This window comes from Hemitrygon akajei, chromosome 29 (genome assembly GCF_048418815.1).
Source record: "Hemitrygon akajei chromosome 29, sHemAka1.3, whole genome shotgun sequence".
In the NCBI taxonomy this organism is placed as follows: domain Eukaryota; kingdom Metazoa; phylum Chordata; class Chondrichthyes; order Myliobatiformes; family Dasyatidae; genus Hemitrygon; species Hemitrygon akajei.
In genome coordinates, this window is record NC_133152.1 from 21,495,105 (window position 1) to 21,514,691 (window position 19,587).

The following is a 19,587-nucleotide window of genomic DNA, read 5'->3' on the forward strand; positions in this document are numbered from 1 at the left end:
ATAGATCTGTATGGAAAACCGTGGTCACCAACATCCGCATTGGATATTGTACCTAGACAGACAGACATAGCATATAAACAGCTCCTTCAACACTCCATGTCTATGCTGACTATCAAGTACCTATCTATAGTAATTCCATTTCCCTGCACTTGGTCCTGTTCCTTCATTATACAAGGTTTTATAGGAAAGTGATTGAAGTGATTTAATTTAATTTTAATTTCAGTGATTTAAAAAAAATCTTATTAGTCATTATTAATTCAAATAATTTTGGATTGATGGATATGCAGAAACACAAATAAAGGAAGTGCAGGAGATGCTGCATCAGGAAGGACTTGCAGCGATCGCTCACGGTGGCTCGAGTGAGCAAGTAGCCTACCTCCTTGTGGAGCGTGCCACACTGCTGGAAAAATTGGAACTGGCAGAGAGGAAAGTGGAGAATTTTAAAGGGGATCCCCATGGGATACAATTGCAGGTAAGAAACTGTTATGCTGTCTCTATGATATGTAGTTAAAAGAAGAAAGTCTGTTCTATTCAGAAGTTATAATTTTGAATGATTTTTCAAAAGTGGAATATTCTGTTAATTTCTGTTTTCTTCCAATTGCTAACTTAAGTGGGGAAAAATACAGTTTGAGCACAAAAAGGGAAACATTAAAATAAAAATTTACGGTTATACACTTTAAAATTGATTAATATTTATCATATGTTTTTCTATCATTCACTCTATATTCTGGTTTGGCCTCTAACTGCACTTCTTTATTTTACTTTTGCTACATATTATGTTAGAATGTAGAAATGGATCAAGAAACAAAATTGCATTAAATAATATCATGGAACTTCTGTTATCTGCCTTACCAGAGGAATTACCTCTCCCACAATCCCCTCCATTAACAATGAAAATTTACAGAGAAATTGAAATTCTGGTCAATTAAATATTACTCTGCTTCATTGCTGGAATTGCTATTATTCTTTACAAAGATAAAGCACTTCCTGTGATGTTTTCTGCAGGACCTATAGAACACAACAGACAACAGAAAGACTGATTATTATTGTACTGTAGCAAAGACCAACAATTAAATTATTGGGTTTGTAAGCCAACCAAAATCGAAGCTTTGTTTGCTAATTGTGCAGTAGCTATTAAAGAAGTCAGATTGACTTCCTCATGATCTTTGCTTATGTTGGCAATGCAAATGTTACATACATGAAGCTTTTTGTCTTATAGAGAGAGCTGAACCAGATGCAGCAAACCTTTGAAGAGGAGTTGAAACAGCAGAGGGAATCCATGCAACATACCAAGGAAACTATGACAAAAGTATGTTCACCCTTTATGGAACACAGTGCCCTGATTCTCTTGTTATCCTCCATGGAACTAAGACTTTCTTTGACAGAGTAATAAAAGGGTTTTATTCATCAAATTGAAATTGAAATATTGTGCGTAAGACTGCACTTAATGAAATATCATCCATTTCCCTTTAATTGCTAAACCATGGTTTCAAACTCAGATCAAACTGAAAGGATAAAAATTATTTTCTTGTTTCGACAAGTAACAAATTTTTGCAGCAAATGGTGATTATAAGCTGCCATCATTTCTAAATTCCTATCTTACAGCTTGGCAGTGACAACATAAATAGAAAATCCACTAATTAAATTGGGAACCTCACCAATGGAAAACTAATCTGAAAAGCATATAATAAGAAAACTTAAACCTGTCATTGCAGTGGCACTTTCCCAGGTTTAGGCTTAATGTGTTGTGTTGAGGTAGAAGAAAGGAAACATTCTAAGCTGCTCATTTTCTGGAAATTATTGTTGGAAGAGGTTTAATCACAAATGAGCAAGGGAAGGACAGTGAGAAAGCAGGATTAGCAAGCATGTTTTAATTTTACTGTGGTCTATGCTGAGAGATTCATCGCAATGCAAAAAGCGTCATTACCTAATCAATCTGTCTCAGTAACATGGATTGTACAATTATAATTGTTGTAGTGAGATTGCTACATGTCGCTTATTGATAAGAAAGTTATTTTGATCTTGTCTGCAGATGAGAAATGAAGATAAATTTGTTTAATAAGAATGAAGTGATTTTATTGAGGAAAATGAATAAAATCTTCTTGGGTGTTCAAAATTATGAGAAGTATTAATAAAAATAGCTGAGAAATTTCAGGTATGAGACTTGGATAGTAGAAGGCTGAAAAGTTTAAGGATTAAGGAAAGTTTGGCAGGACTTTTTAATTATGAATTGAAAGCCTTGCGTGACTGTTTTAGTTGACATTTTACACTGTAGTTGTTTGGACTGCTGCATGTTATAAGGTCAATGATACTCTGTCCAAAGTAAGGATAATCTACATATGGCTTCAGAATTAAATTGTTATGTCTGAGATTGGTCAAGATAACTTGTAACTGAGTCATTAGGAACAAGGGCCTCAGGCTGAAAACCTGGTCTGTGCAGAATTAGGTGATCTCTTGCACAGATTCTTGGCCAACTAAGACCAGCAAAAACAAAATATTTGATTTCCACATCTGTCTGATGACTTATTGGAGAGCAATACACATGAGTGTACACACATGCTAAAGATACTGCTGATGTGCAAGTTTGCTCTTCACTTCAACTTCCCCATCCCTATCCCATCTCACCTTCCTTGGGCCACGGCTCCCCATTTGGCATAATCATGCAAGGTGCCCTGATCTCAGTTATATTTCTGGTTCAAAAACAAATCTTGGAATGACAACTTTATGACAGTTGCAGTGGTGTTTGATGGCTTGTGTAAAACTCTGTAGCAAAATTTAAAATTCACTGGGTGCTCTTTGTTTTGTCCTGATGGTGCGATACTTGAATGTTAGATATTGAGGTCCAGAGGTCTAATCCAGTGCACAGTGTTTGTAAATTGAAAATAGTAAGGAACATCATTGATGTTTATTTTCTGCATTCAGGCACTGTGTATGTAATTACAGGGCAGGCATCAAAGAGTAACAGGGAGGTGAGTGTATCCCCAAATTCCCAAACTAAGCACATGACAAAAGAAATCAGTGGAAAGCATAAACTGTAAAACTGAAAATATTAGACTTGCATTTGAATGATGGCCTTTCCATTGACTGTTTAACAACTTAGATTTATTTATAAAAGATGGTCTTCCAAGTGAAGTGCTGAGGACATTTGTGATCCACACTCTGTGGTCACTTTATTACGTAGCTCTTGTACCTAATAAAGTGGCCTCTGATTTTATGTTTATGGTCTTCTGTTGCTGTGGTCCATCCACTTCAGGGTTAGACATGTTCAAGGTTCAAAGTAAATTTATTATTAAAGGACATATGTGTCATCATATACAACCCTGAGATTTGTTTTCTTGCAGGCATACTCAGTAAATCCAAGAACCATTTTAGAATTAAGGAAAGACTGCTCCCAACAAGGCAGACAAACAACCAATGTGCAACAAACAAGAAGTTGTACAAATGCAAAAGAAAAAAGAAATGATAATAAAAATAAATAAGCAATAAATATCGAGAACATGAGATAAAGAGTCCGTGAAAGTGGATCCGTAGGTTGTGGCAACATTTCAGTGATGAGGCAAGTGAAGTTGAGTGAAGTTGTCCCTACTGGTTCAAGAGCCTGATGGCTGAGGGGTAATTACTGTTTCTGAGCCTGATGGTGTGAGTCCTGAGGTTCCTGTACCTTCTTCCGGATTGCAGCAGTGAGAAGAGAGCTTGGCTTGGGGGATGGGAGCCCCTGATGATGGATGCTGCTTTCCTCCGACAGTGCTCCATGTAGATGTGATCATTGTTTGGGAGGGCTTTATCCATGACTTGTGCATTCAGAAATGCTGTTCTGCACAGCACTGTTGTAAAGCATGGTTATTTGAGTGACTGAAGCTTTTATTTCAGCTTTGTTTCAGTCGGGCCTTTTCTCTTCTGACCTCTAATTATCAAGGTGTTTTTGCCCACCAAACCACTGCTCACTTGATGTGATTTGTTTTTTGCATCATTCTTTTTAAACTCTAGAGACTGTTGTGCGTGAAAATCCCAGAAGATCAGCAGCTTCTGAGATACGCAAATCACCACGTCTGGCATCAACAATCATTCCGTGGTCAAAGTTACTTAGATCACATTTCTTCCCCATTCTGCTATTTGATCTAAACAACAACTGAACCTCTTGACCATTTCTGTATGGTTTCATGCATTGAGTTGCTGCCACATGATTGGTTGATTAGATAATGAGCACATGTATCTAATAAAGTGGCCACTGAAAATATATACACTAGCAGTAGTAATTTGCTTTTGGGAAAGAGAAAAGAATGAAAATCTGTATTCAGGCGAGACACTAAGTCAGAGGTATCCTTAGTAAATGAGCTTTGAGACACCAGGTGAGAGTAGTTGGTTTGGGAATTATGTCGTGATCTAGCCACAACTTGGATGTAGTAATTTAGCACTAAAATGCCAACTGGCTTTTGATTTCAAGGATATCTTTAGTTTTATCTTTAATGTCTTGTCTATTATTTCATTATCATTGGAAACTATTTCTATTTTCTATGACTTTTCACTTTTAATTGTAAATTTTTACCTTATTGTTTCAAAAGGATCCTTTATCTCAACCGTTGAGCCCATGGAAGAAGCTGTTTGGGATCCGTCAGCAGACACACACTGTCTCCAGAGACATAGCTGTAGGTCTGACCTACTCTCAGCCCATAGCCAGAATGCACCTTTTATGATACTGGCTCTGTCTATTCAGAGCAAGGCAGCAAAACATACATACTCTGCATCTAAAATATTCTCTTCCTTGAAACAATACCTTCTGCCTTTATAAATTTTAATGTCTGAAAGTAAAAAGACTTGCTGGTGTCATACTTTACTTTGCTGCTCAGCACATTAAAGTAGATTAATTTCAAGTGCTGAAATGAGAAAATAGTTCTATTCATTTTGTATCTGATAGAGTGAAAACAATTGCTCGTTGGTGCTGTTGCCTTTTGTAATAAAGAATGAAGAGGTTCTTTCCATATACATGCACCCATCAACATAACCTTCATAAGTAAGCACATGTAAAACGCTGAGGTAAGAACACAGAATGTTCAGTGTACATAGTAATATGAGTATCATCTATCAAGAGAGAAACAGGGTTAATTTTTCTGGCTGAGCATCTTACATTAGGATGAGGAATGAAGATGAGAAGAATTATAAGATGCAGAGAAAAGGCAGACAACAGGTAAAGTCTGGTTACTCAGAACTCAGGATAGTGGGAGGCAAGGAGGCAAAAGGCTATATTCCGTGTTGTTTCAAAGATGCAATATAGAAATACACCTTAAATCGTTTGACATAGAATGTAGTCAATTGGTATTTGAATACTGGCAAGAAAAGTAAGAGAAATGCACTGGAGCTGTCAGTGTGATGTTCCAATGCACTACATCCTGTGTTGTGCCAGATGCCAAGTGACAGGATTTTAGTTTTTTTCTCTTATATAAGTGATGTGGGCTCACAGGCTGAGACAGCATTTAATTCCCCTTCCATAAACACCTTAGAAAAGATGGTGGTGAGCTGCCTTCAACCTTGCAATCATGAGGTTAGTGAAAATCAAAGCAACTGCAGATGCTAGAATTCTGAAATAAAATCAGAAATTGCTGGAAACATGTGACAAGTCAGGCAGCATCACATTCAGCTTTTTGGTCACTTATCCTACATGTTATGTATCAGGAAGTTAACTGAGATGCCTCCTGCCCTTTTTCCTCACTATCCTTCAAAATCTACTCCACACTCACATGCAACAGTATCTCATGTGTTAACTCATTAACCATGGAGGTTTCTTCAGTCCGTGCTTGTTTAATCAAAATGCTGAATATAATGCACAAAATAAGTTAGAGAGCGAACCCTAATGATTATTTCACCTGATGAAAAGTCATCAGCTTGAAACGTTGTTTCTCTTTCCATAGTTGCTGCCTGACCTGCTGAGTATTTACAGTGTTTTCTACTTACATTTCAAATTTACATCATCTAGATTTTTGCATTTTGAATTTCTTTCATTCCACGCCCGTCCTTCCACAAATACCGAATCTAATCAAGAGGTGAGGAATAGGAAGATAGTACAGATGAGTATGTAGCTCAAGAGCTGCTGTGGAAAGGAGAACTTTAGATACCCGGATAACCTGATAGAAATATATAAAATTATGAGAGGCATAGATAAGGTAGGTAGTCAAAGTCTTTTTCTCAGCATGAACATGTCAAATACTAGAGGCCATAGGTCTAAGGTGAGAGGGAGAAAGTTTAAAGGAGATTAGCGAGGCAAGTTTTTTTTCCCCACAATATAAGGTGCCTGAAATGCAGTGTTAGAGGAAGGGGTAGAAGCAGGTATCATAACAATGTTTAAGAGGCATTTTGACAGGCAGAGGATAATGAGACATGGAACTTGTGCAGGCAGGAGGGATTAGTGTATATTAGCGTTATGGTCAGCACAGATATGGAGATAAAAAGACCTTTCCCTTCTCTATGTTCTATGAAGCACCCAATTTCTGTCGTAGCTCTGGACAACAGAACTTAAATCAGAACTCAAACAGAAAGACTTTCAAATTCAACAGAATCTTTGTAATTTGGTAGCTGCTTGTAGGCCTTGGTCAATTAAAGTTTGTTGCATCCATTTTCCTGCCATAGCCCAACTCATTTTGGTAATTTTGATCTATTTTCATATTAAAATAGTTTTGAAGCAAGGAAAGTAGATGATATCATTGATCAGTTTTAAAGCAAAGAAGCCATAAGGCCTAAGACATAGGAGCAGAAATAGGCCATTCGGTCAACTCCACCATTCTGTCATGCCTGATTTATTATCCCTCTCAACCTCATTCTCCTCATAACCTTTGACACCCTGACTAATCAAAAACCAATCAACATTTGCTTTAAATATACTCAATGACTTGGTTTCCACAACTGTCTGTGGAATTCCACAGATCCACTACCCTCTGGCTAAAAAAAGTTCTTCCTAGCTCTGTTCTAAAAGGACATCCTTCTATTCTAAGACTGGCCCTCTAGTTCAAAGTTCCCTCATTGTTGGAAACATCTTCTCCACATTCACTCTATCTAGGTCTTTCAATATTCAGCAGGTTTCAGTGAGATCCCTCCTCATTCTTCTAAAATCATGCTTCTCATACATTAACCCGTTCATTTCCTAATCATTCTCGTGAACCTCCTCCGGACCCTCTCCAATGCCAGCACAACTTTTCTTAGATAAGGGGCCCAAAACTGCACAGAGTACTCCAAGTGTGGTTTGACCAATGCCTTATATAGTCTCAGCATTATTTCCTTGCCTTTATATCCTACTTCTCTCAAAATGAATGCTAACATTGCATTTGCCTTCCTTACCACCAACTCAGCCTGCAAGGTAACCTTCAGGGAATCCTGCACGATGACTCCCAATTTCCTTTGCACCTCTGTTTTCTGAATTTTCTCCCTCTTTAGAAAATAGTGTATGCCTTTAGTCCTTCTACCAAAGTGCATGACCATCCACTTCCCAAAACTGCATTAGATAGATAGATAGATAGATAGATAGATAGATGGATATTTTATTCATCCCCATGGGGAAATTCAACTTTTTTCCAATGTCCCATACACTTGTTGCAGCAAAACTAATAACATACAATACTTAACTCAGTAAAAAATATGATATGCATCTAAATCACTATCTCAAAAAGCATTAATAATAGCTTTTAAAAAGTTCTTAAGTCCTGGCGGTTGAATTGTAAAGCCTAATGGCATTGGGGAGAATTGACCTCTTCATCCTGTCTGAGGAGCATTGCATCGATAGTAACCTGTCGCTGAAACTGCATCTGCATCTGCATCTGAAGTTCCATCTGCAACTTCTTTCCCCGTTCCTTGAATCTGTCTATGTCCTTCTACAGATTCCCTGCTTCCTCAGCACTACCTGCCCCCCTACATAGCTTTGTATCGGCCACACACTTGGCTACAAAGCCATCAATTCCGTCATCTAAATCATTGACATATAATGTGAAAAGAAGCGGCCGCGACACTGACTCCTGCAGACCACCACTAACCACCGGCAGCCATCCAAAAAGGGCTCCCATTATTCCCACCTTGCTTCCTGCCAGTCAGTCTTCTCTCAATGCTAGTATCTTTCCTGTAAAACCATGGGCTCTTATCTTGTGTAGCAGCCTCATGTATAGCACCTTGTCAATGGACTTCTGAAAGTATACATCAGATAAATCAGCTGCAACAGGATGAGTGGCCAGCAAAGATATTGGCTAAATTTTAAGAAACAATTGAATGCTGCAGTCATGTTTCTTTGATTTCATTTTCCTAGGACACAAACCCTATTCTCAGCTCCAAGATACACTATAGTTTCTAGCCATTTTATTAAATTACAGATGTGCTCTGATGCGTAATGTTGTTTTATGGGATTCTGTAGATTTCTACTGCCTTGCTCTGTCTGAGACTCGGAATATGCTAGAACGCCAGACGTTATTGCAACACTTACCAGGTCCTAGCATGTCTTCTGCAATAACCAGAATTTGCATGTATGGAATTATCCTCTTCCTAATAATTCCTTTTCTTATCCTTATTCCCTAACAGACCAGAATGTTAGTTTAATGCCTATCTATACTGAGCAACTAAATCTGTGCAAATAGCTTGATTCTAATGTGATAGTTCTTGTAAAGTCAATAATTAATGCAATAAATGGAACTTTAGAATTAAAATGCATGTACTCTTTCTACAAATGTTAGATTTACAATTTATCTGCTATATTGAGCTCATAGAGAAGATGCTAAAAAGGAAGAGGGACTGACAACGGGTAATGCGTTGTGTTACCACAATTTCTTGAATGGAAATTATGTTTCATGCATGTTAATAAACTGCATATCTCCTTATAATGGAATAATTGAAATTAGAAACTCATTATGTGAATATAAATTCTGTCAATGCATGGCATAGAATGTTCGTGGCATTTTCTCTACATTCCATCTTCACCCTTTACTTTCACCTTGTGGAGGCTTCCTGACACTAACATTTTCTGGGCACAGTCATCTCAACCACTTATCCAAATAATCATGCAAGTCTGCACAATGGCCCTCCGTATTTCACCAGGAATTTGATATCCCAGCTGATTCCCAAGCCACTTCTAGTCAACATTCACGTTCTTGCATTTTCCAGCGAGGACCATTGGATTGTAATCAGAAATAGGACCTGAGTTGGAATGGTTCTTTACCTGAAATCGGCTACTGTACCTTACGTGGAATCTGAATCCTAGCCCAAAATGTCATTGCATTCTATTTGCCCAACACAGATCCTCATTATTTTAGCACAAAGGTTCTAATCAACAAATTTTTCAGAAATAATAACTGAGGAGATTCTAAAGGAGGAAGATCAACCTGAAAAAGTAGTGTCAGTAGTTTTGCCAGACAGCTAGTGAGATTTGGTACTCCTGGGGTTTTACAAGTTTCCTCTACTTATTTTTCAGTCTATGTTGATCACTCTTCCCATATGTCTGTGTGACTCCTGAGCATCTCAGCTGTTCATTTTTGATTGTTTGCATTGATTAACACCATAGACCCACGAAGTTGACTTAAATAAAGAGAGGAAACTACGGGAACAAGCAGAACAGGACCTGGATGAAGCAGCACGCCGGTTACAGATGGCACACGAGGAGATACGTCGACTAACGGATGAATTGGACACGGAGAAGAAAGTACACTGCAGCACTGGTGAGTGTGGGTTAAAACAAACTGACCTCACACACACAAAATCACACACAGAATGCCGGAGGATCTCAGCAAGTTAGGCAGTATCTTTGAAGGGGAATAAACACTCGACATTTCAGGTGAATATCATTCATCAACACAGAACAATTGATCAGGCAGAATCTCTTGTGTTATGCCCTCAAATCTTTCTGCTCCATCAACGTCCACAGCGCATGGGAAAATTGTCAAATTATCAGGTAAACTAAAAATTGCTGCTATACAAAGCTTTCCTAATGAAATGTCATGCTAGAGTGATCACACAGTAATCACACCAATGGGTACAGTTTTCTATGTTTGGCAACTTTGGGCACACTTGGACTGGCTCACTATTTGAAGTGTATACTCACAGTCCTCAAACAACCATATTTATATGGTCCAGATGTGAAGGATCTCATTTGTTGTCAAGCCAACCTGCCGTATCGGGATAGTAAATCTACCTCTAACGTTGGACTGCTGAGATCCCACTCTTGAATATTTGAGACTGGTTTAACCAAAATCAAAACTGCGGGCAAAACATTGATTCAAATTTGTGAAGCATTTTAATGGTTCTTAAATAGCTTTGGTTTTGAGACATTTAAAAGCTATTAAACTTGTTGAAAATTGATTTTTAAAATAAAAACATTAATTAAATCACTTCAGTGTTTACGGGTTTAATTATTTATCAGGTAAAGTGATATGGAAAGATGTAACATTCCTTGTCCCCCTCCCCTACCACCAATCAGTAGGCCTAGAACTTCCAATGAATTCAGTTGGGTCTCGGATCCTGCACTTGATTCAAACTTTCATGAGCTCTGAGTGATGAGTTATCCCAGCAAGACAGGACTCCAGCTTCAGACTCATGTACAGAACAATAATGGAGTGTAGCAATGGACAACTAATGTGTGCTAAACAAACAAACAAAAAACAGTCAAGCAGTACAGATATACATATCTGGGGACTCTGTTTGAAAACCAAAGATTCCTTTCAGAACGTGCTTCCTTTAGTTCAGTAGTAAGCTGTTTGGAAATTACCCACGGTTCAGGTAACTGAAGTAATTTTAGAATTCAGACTGCATTCTCATGCTGAATGAGTTAGTATATCAATGTAACTGATTCTGTCAGGCAAACATCTCCTTACCACATGGAGGTACTAAAAGTGTGAGTGGTTGACAGGTGGCTATGGAGTAGAAATGGAGTGACATTCTGCTGGAAGTACATGGGAGAACAGCATCAACTTGGCTCTGAAATCTTTTGTATGTCATATCTAGCTTCATTTATGAAGTATTCCATTATGCTCCTGATTAAAGATGGTGAAAAGCTTACAGACTATCAGGAGAAAAGCCATTCATTACACAATCCCCTGCATCTGACCAGTTCTTGGATCCACTGTATTTATGCAGCTGGTTCAATTGAGTAATTAATGGAGATCCCCATGAAATTGTTGAGAACTTGGCAATGGTGATGCCATTGAATGTCAAGGTTAGAAAATTAAACTCATTTTAATTAGAATTAGTCATGGCCTGGTACTTAGTTGCCTAAAATTTATGAGGGTCTTGTTACATACATTTTCAGTCTTCTTCATTTTCTGAGGAACTGCAGATAGAATTCAACTATGGGCAATTACAAGCGAACAGTCCTTCTGATCTTAGGATGAAAGAAGATCAACTACTGAAGAGGACATTGCCTTGACATCCTGGGGCTGAGATAAATTACTTCCAGTGGCAACAGCTCCCTTTTTGTGTGTGTGACATGACACCAGCCATTGGAATATTTGCCCCTTGCTGTCCATTGACTACTGTTTTAGCAGGCCTTTTGATCACATACTCCCACAAGTGATGCCTTTATTTCAAGAGTAGTCAATCTGGCCTCATTTTGGAACTCAGCTCTTTAGTGAATAGTCTTGATGAAAATCCAGCTGGGCATCTACCTGTGAGTAGGTCATCAGTACTATGTGCAGCTTGATAACTCCGCTGGCAACACTTTCCGTAATTTTGCTGATAAATGAGAGGCAATTAACCACGTTATCTTTAACATACGTTTGTATACTGGGTGACTGGTGTCACAACAACAACCTTGCACTCAACATTAAGGAGATTGATTGTGGACTTCAGGAAGGGGAAGTCGGGAAAACACACAACAGTCCTCGCTGAGCGGTCAGTAGTGACACATATTAATGTAATCACAAAAAAGCATGCCAGCAGCTATATGTCATTAAATATTAGAGAAGATTTGTTATGTCACCAAAAGCTCTAGTAAATTTCTGCAGATATCCAGTGGAGAGTATTCTGACTGGTTCTGCCTGGAATGGAGACTCTAATGCAAGAAAAAAAAACTGCAGAGAGTTGTAGCCAAATTTGTCATGGACACTAGCCTCCTCACCATCAAGGACATTTTCAAAAGGTGGTGCCCCAAGAAGGTAGCAATCATCATTAGGGACCCTTACCATCCAGGACATGCCGTCTTCTCATAACTACCAGCAGGGAGGAGATACAAGAGCCTCATCAGTGATATAAATGACCACACCACAATACTCCTGCTTCTAAACTTGATACTCTACTGCTGAAGGCCAGCATGCCAACGCCTTCTTCACTACCCTGTGAATTGTGTACTTGTACTCTCAGGTCTCTGTTCCATAACACTCATCAAAGCCCTGTCATTCACTGTACGAGTCTTATCCTGGTTTATCTATCCAAAATGCATCACCCCACACTTACCTAAGTTAAAATTCATTTGCCATTCCTCAGCTCAGCTGCCAGAATGTTCAAAATGTCTTTGCAATTCATTGTAACCTGCGTCACCATCGATAAGACCTCCTAATATGATACCATCAGCAAACTTACTAATCATGCACACAGACTTGTATCCAAATAATTTATATAAGTAAAAGAGCTCTCTGCACTGACCCCTGGGGAATCCCACTAGTCATAGTCCTCCAGTGGGGAATCAACCTTATCCCATCACCCTCTACTTCCTACCATCCTGCCAGTTTTGAATCCCATGCATTCTAACATTCCATATCAGCTTGCCACGTGCGACCTTGTCAATGGCTTTACTCAAGTCCAAACAGATAACATGAACTTCCCTACCTTCATCTATCACCTTAATTTCTTCTTTCAAAAATTCCAAAAGATTCATCAGACATGCCCTCCCATGCACAAAACCATGCTGAACAGGCCTTGATGAGCAAATATAATGGTGGATCTTGTCCCTCAGAATTCCTGCCAGTAGCTTTCCTGACTCCGTGGGCTGTAATTCCTTATCCTTACTACCCTTCTTGACCAATGGAGTCACCCAGCTGATCCCAGCTAAATCATGCCTAATGCTCTCAAAGTCAGTCCTGCTCTAGATCAAGACTTTAACCTTGGACCTGTTCTACCTTTTTCCTTAGCTATTTTTAACTAATAAAATTATAGTCACTGAAGTGCCTCCTAACTGCCACTTGTTCCTTGGCTCACCTCATTCCCTAAGAGGAAGTCCAGTTTTGCTTCCTTCTTGTGTAAGTTCCTCCAATATATTTTATGAGGAAGTTGTCTTGGACTCACCTTACAAATTCTGCCCATCTATTGGGTGGCATAGTTGTTACCAGGAAAACTGCAATCTCCCACTAGCACTACTCTATTATTCTCACAACTATGTGCAATTTCTCAACAAATCTGCTTCTCATGTTCCCACGATCTTTAATGTAACACAACCAAGGTGACAATCTCCTTCTTATTTCTAAGTTTTACCTAAATTGCCTTGTTTGACGGTCCCTCTAAAACATCTCCTCTAAGAACTGCTGTAATGTCCTTCCTTATCAAAAGGGCAACACCACCTCCACTCTTAACTATTCCCTGAAACATTGTGTTGCCATCCACACCTTCAGTTTGTCCACCTTACTTGTTAATTTGTATGGTCCTGTAACTTCTGCTATACACAATGTTCCAGGCTTTTCTTTGCTATCTTGCTAACTTATTATTCAGGAAGCTACAGATAGAAAATGTCACATTGATATCTGATTTATAATGCATTAGAGTGGTAACCTCCTATATCACTCCACAGTTGCTGTACGCAAAACAAAAGTTTACTTTAAACTGAGTTTCGCCTGCTTGTCTGCCTTCACTATGGGAATGGCATTACAAACTAGCATCAATAATTAACATGCTGCAAAAATATTCAGTGGAATTTTATGCTTTAAGTTGATAGTCTTGAAAGAAAGATATTTAGTTCCATGGTAGCTGAGTGTCTCTAGTTGGGAAGTGTACATAAAACAGTGGATTTTGGTAAAACTTTGATACACAAGCTACTGGTTGTGGATGTCATGGATGCAGCTATACAATACCAGTGGTGTGGTGCTAAGAATTTTGTGGAATTCTACAGATTCATTACATCATAAAACAGTGTCAAGAAATTCAAGGCACTCCAATTATTCATGTTATTAAAGTATTTTACAACCATCAACCTCAATCTTTGTCTATTATGTAAATAGAATTCTTTTATTGATTTGTTTTCAGTGTGCCAAGCTAATTTTAAAAATGCTGTTGTATGTTCTGATCTTATTCTTCCTGAGTCAGTAGAATTGATGGGGTCTAGCTCTTCGTGTTCAATGAATTCCACTGTAAAAATGCAAATGGCAATGAGCTCAATAAATAAATGATCAAAAAGGATGCTGTAAATGCGTTTTCACTTATATTAAAGCATGATCTCCATGGAGCACTAGCTGACTTCTAGTTAGTGTCAGATTATTTCAGTCAGAAAATGAGGGGGGGAAATGGCCAGGTTTCTCAAGACCTTTTACTAGAAAATGTGCAGCTATGGTCACTGGACCTGAACAAGATTAAGGAAAGCTCCCATTTACTCAACAAGATTTAATTAGATTTGTACACGTAGAAGCTCCAAGGTGTATGGAACAACATTACCCAACAAATCGCATTATTTTAAGGAGAGAAGGTAAGAAGAAGCATACTTTGAGTTGGACATAGTCCTAAAATGTGAGACCTACCTCATATTTGTTCATACAAGTCCGTTGAATACTTGGAGTTCTGTGCCCATACCCAAGTCAGGCTGGTAACAGTGCTTTCAGTATTATTTTATGTGGTAATAGATATCTGTTAGTTCATGGCTTTATATATTAACTCTTCTTTTGAGAAGCGGCCATAACCCATACCTGCCAAAACATTGCTACTCTTTGCTGAACTCAGCTATCCAGTACTTAAAAGACACAAGCTGAAATGTCACCAGTCTTCAGGAAAAGGAGAAAGAACACTTTTGCATCATAAAGCATGACATCACTGCTGCATGATGGCTGTGTTAATTTGTACACTAAAAGTTTTTCTTAATCTGTAGCTGTTTGCCTGTTGACGTCTCATGGCTACATGGCCAATGATAAATATAAAGCTAATTGTGTCCCAGTGATTGCCCCAAAATGTTATCCTTTCCTCTCTGATGCACTGATGTATAAATTTTGGAGCAATATGGAACTCCAAGCTAAATGCTGGATGTTTCAGACATAACAGAAGGGGATTTGTTTTATGGCACCAAAGGACCTGGTTGCAATATTTGAGAAAATGTCTGGAAAAAGGAAGAAATCTACTATAATTGAGTCACTGTTTTCTATAAAAGATAAAAAATTGTCTGAAGATGATGTGGATTGGAATAAGTATGGTGTGGATTCGAAAATATTCAGTGCAGATCAGAAAGGGTCAGGGAAAAATAAACAAGCATCTATAAGTGAGAAGCAATTACCTGCAAAAAAGAAGCAAATATTTGGGAAAAACAAACCAACCTCCACAGAAGAAAAGCAAGTACCTAATACCGGAGAGGAACCACCTGTGGATGTAGATGTGAAGGAAGTGCCTGAGGAAAAGAAAAGACCAGTTGCAGAGGAGGTGAATGAGTCTGAAGAAGGGAAGACACAGTCTGAAAGAAAATCAAGTCTCCTTGTTTTTTTCACAGATTTCATAGAACTAGACAAAGCGAAAGAAGAGAACATTCGACTGGATCAAGAAATTCAGACATTACGCCATCGTGTACAATCGTTGGACACTGAACGGAAATCTCTCTTAGAAACAGTAAGTTACTTGCACCATTGTGGGCAAACATTTTTTTTCAGTACAAATGATTATTTTAAATTTTATGTATCCAAGATTCTGAGCTGTGATCTAGAAAATCAAATTTATAGAATTATATTCTTTAGCTTTTTTTGAACAGTACACCATCCTTAAGATCAAGTTTGTCAGAAAAAGTCGAAAACTGTTGTAAATGCATTCAAGAACGTCAGTATCCTACATCTGAATAAAGCTTTTTATTGCTAAGAAACAAATTCCAGATCTCAGACCCACACTGAGACGTGTAAAAGATAAAGTAAATCAGAAACTAATGATAGGTAATAATTTTAATGATTTAAAGGAGGAAGACCTGATGGATAGGAGGAATTTCAGTTCTGAGATTGTGTGAAAGAGAATAAGTTGAGAGAGTAACAGGCCAGTAAATAAAATAAACACAAGAACATCCGCAGATATTGGAAATCCAAAGCAACACTCACAAAATGCTGGAGCAAGTTAGCAGGCCAGGTAGCATCTATGGAAAAGAGTAAACAGTCAATGTTTCTGGCTGAGACTCTTAACACAGTAAGTATGCTAAGTAGGTAAGAAAAGTGTACTTTTTAATTTGAGAAGTACTAGAAGGTTAAGAAAGGTTACAAATGAGAAAGGGAATTGAATTTTACAAATGGAAGAGGGCAGCAATAGGGTATGTGGATTATCATGTATTAATGACTATTCAGGTGATTTTTGTTCACATAGTTTGGCAGTGAGAAAAGGTACTGGCTGCTTATAGAACACATCTGATTTTATTTAAATGATAACTAGATGCATTCTTTTAAGATCAAACAAAATATTTCCTTCCACTATCAGTGAAGAAGAAAACCTACCCTTTATCTAAAGATAATTTTTTTTCATAAACAAGGAAACCATTTTCTATGTGTTGCTTTGAATTTCCAGCATCTGCAGAATCTTTTGTGTTTATAAAAACTATAATTTGATTTGTATATTTTCCTATTGCTTATTTTTGATAACAAAGAAACTATAGAAATGTACTAATTTTGGTGGGTTACACATTCAAAATGCTGGAGAATCTCAGCATGTCCATGTCAGCATGGAGGGGAATAAACAGTTGATGTTTTGGGCTGACACCTTTCATTAGGACTGGAAGAAAGGGAGGCAGTGTAGAAACCAGAATAACAAGGTCGGAGGAAGGAAAGGAGAAGGATTACAAGCTGGTAGATGATAGCTGAAATCAAGTGAGGAGGAAGGTGGATGGGGTGATGAAGTAAGAAGGTGGCAGAAAAAGAGGAATCTGGTACAAGAGGACAGTGAGCAAGGAAGAATGGAAAAGAGGTGGGGAACCAGAGCAGGGTGATGGACAAGTGAGAAGAGAAGGGTTGGGAAGGTAACCAGAATGAAGGAGGGAGGAGGGGGAAATTACCCCCTCTCTATTGTGAGAGAAATCAATATTCATGCTGTGAGGTTGGAGGCTACCCCATGGAAAATAAGGTGTTGTTCCTCCAACCTGAGTTTGCCCTCATCGTGGCAGTAGAGGGGACAAAGCAAAAGTGCTCGACAGAACGGTCTCCTGTTCTGTGCCAGGTCTCATCGATGTAGGGGAGGCTGAACCAGGAGTAATAAGTAAAATAGGTAACCTTGACAGACTCGCATGTGAAGTGTTTGTTTTTGTTTAGCGTCATCAACCTAGGAGACCCCAATGATTGAGGAATGAAACCCTCATTACATGTAGTATTGGTGTTTTAGCAAATATCATAATGCATTCTTATGATCACACTGAAGCATGTTTAGTAATATAATACTGTGAATGTAGCTATCACAATTGAATTTAAAATTGTTTTTGAATTTAATTGAAATTAAAATAAACCCTGGAATAAAAATATTTGTATATAACATCTGTTAACAATGAAGGTATTCCGAACTTATGTTTTTGGCCTGACACATAACTCTAATTTCATGCAAACATGAATGGCACTTTGGAAATGGCCTATTCTTCTGTCATATAAAACTGACAGGTACTTTGGGTAATAAACGTCATGATACTGAAAAATCAACAGATAATTTTAGAAATTCATAAATTCCACTACATACAATATTTTTCCAAATCAAACATGTAATATAAGTAAAAATTCTGTCAGAATGGAATATCATACATTCCAAAGGAATCCCTAAGATGAGATTTCTGCCCCTACTTTTCTAATGCCGTACGCTCATGATTTATTTTCAGATGATTATAGCACCTTTTTTTTGTATAGTGACATTGTCCTTCAGAATTAAAAGATGAACCCTTACAAAAGAAAACTTGAAAACTTCTGTGTTGTGTCATCCTGGTGAGTGGAGGTGCTCTGTGATGTCATTGTGATGTGGTCTCAGTGGAAATAAAAGACATATTTGCTGCATAAGTGATGCTAGTCAAATTGGTAGAATGTTTGTGGTTTTATTTGCCAATTTGACATGATTGTAGCGGAAACATTCAAAATGATCAGAGCTGGCTGATATAAGGTGCGTAAAGGTATAAAGTGATTGACTTATCTCCTGTCCAATGAGGTAGCATAAAAGGCAGATTCTTAACTTAGGGTTGTTCTTGTATATAATAGAACTGATTTTTAAAATGTCTTGGGTCTCAGCCCAAAACGTTGACCATAATTCTTCCTATAGACGCTGCCTGGCCTGCCACGTTCCACCAGCATTTTGTGTGTGTTGCTTGAAGTTCCAACATCTGCAGATTCCTTCATGTTTGCATTTTAAAATGTTAACTCTGTTTTTTGTGAAGTTGTCTGATTCTTGATGGGTTCCTGTCCCAGCCTCTGGAGTGTTTGGCTAATGAAAAGGGATGAAAACTTGTGGTTCTTTTGGAATTGATCTTTTAGAGAAATGTAAAATTAAGCTTTTCCTGAGGAAATTGGAAATATTCAGAATTATTGCATGCAGGTTGAATGCTCAAAATTGATTCTGGTTTAACCAACATTACAAGCAACAAAATCATCCAGATCATAACTACTTGCTGAATACATTCTTCACATCCTCTGTCCAAATTCTTGTTCCCCTGGTACTTTCACTGACCGCTAACGAGAACAGTTTCCTTCTATCTCCAATATCTAAACCACTCATGATCTTGTCCCTTCCTTAGGATTGTGATGGCTTGCTTCCACTCAAGGTAAGTGGGTTCTGAGGTGTCTAAAGAGATCAGTATGGGATCAGAGGACTCTGTTGTAGGTGGAGCAGGAGTCATTTGGTATGTTGAATGGGTGGAAGGTGGTGAGTTCCTTTCATGTTTTTGTTGGGTTTTCATGTTCTTTCCACACATAGTTTAGAGTTATCAATGCCATCACAATTGCATCGTGGCCACCGAATGCTCTTGGGCTAGGGATTGTGAGTTGATAAGAATATTACACTTTTGTTAAAGAGGCCTTGAAAGCATCCTTGATTCCATTCTGCCATTAATTTCTTGCCATGAGAGAGCTCTGATATCTGGCCTACCCATCCGGCCAATAGATTTAGAGAATTTTACAGAAACAATGTTTGTGGTATCTCTCCAGTGCTTTGAGGCTCATGCTGTAGGTAGTACATCCCAAAAATGATTAACTACTTTAAAGGGAGGATGAGGCAACTATGGCTGACAAGGGAAGTCAAAGAACAGCATAAAAGGAAAAGAGAGGGCATACAATATAGGAAAAAAATTGTATGAATTTAGAGGATTGGGAAGCTTTTAAAAAACAACAGAAGGCAATTAAAAAGCTATAAGGAGAGAAAACATGAAATAGGAAGGTAAGCTGCTAGCCAATAATATAAAAGAGGAGACCAAATGTATTTTTCCAGATATATAAATAGAGGGGGGTAAATGGGGACAAA

General features: G+C 38.2%; 1 protein-coding gene across 3 annotated transcripts in view; it reads left to right on the forward strand.

Annotated features, from left to right (window-relative positions):
- The window catches only part of ccdc30 (coiled-coil domain containing 30), a 112,032-nt gene that overhangs the window by 25,250 nt on the left and 67,195 nt on the right, over positions 1-19,587 (forward strand). For 2 of the 3 annotated variants that reach the window (XM_073031810.1, XM_073031813.1), the window contains exons 4-8: positions 288-472; positions 1,220-1,309; positions 4,563-4,646; positions 9,527-9,680; positions 15,629-15,744. In XM_073031810.1, the coding sequence (XP_072887911.1) occupies positions 288-472; positions 1,220-1,309; positions 4,563-4,646; positions 9,527-9,680; positions 15,629-15,744 (629 nt within the window). The remainder of the gene's footprint in view (positions 1-287; positions 473-1,219; positions 1,310-4,562; positions 4,647-9,526; positions 9,681-15,628; positions 15,745-19,587) is intronic. The other variant, XM_073031811.1, reaches the window with a different exon arrangement.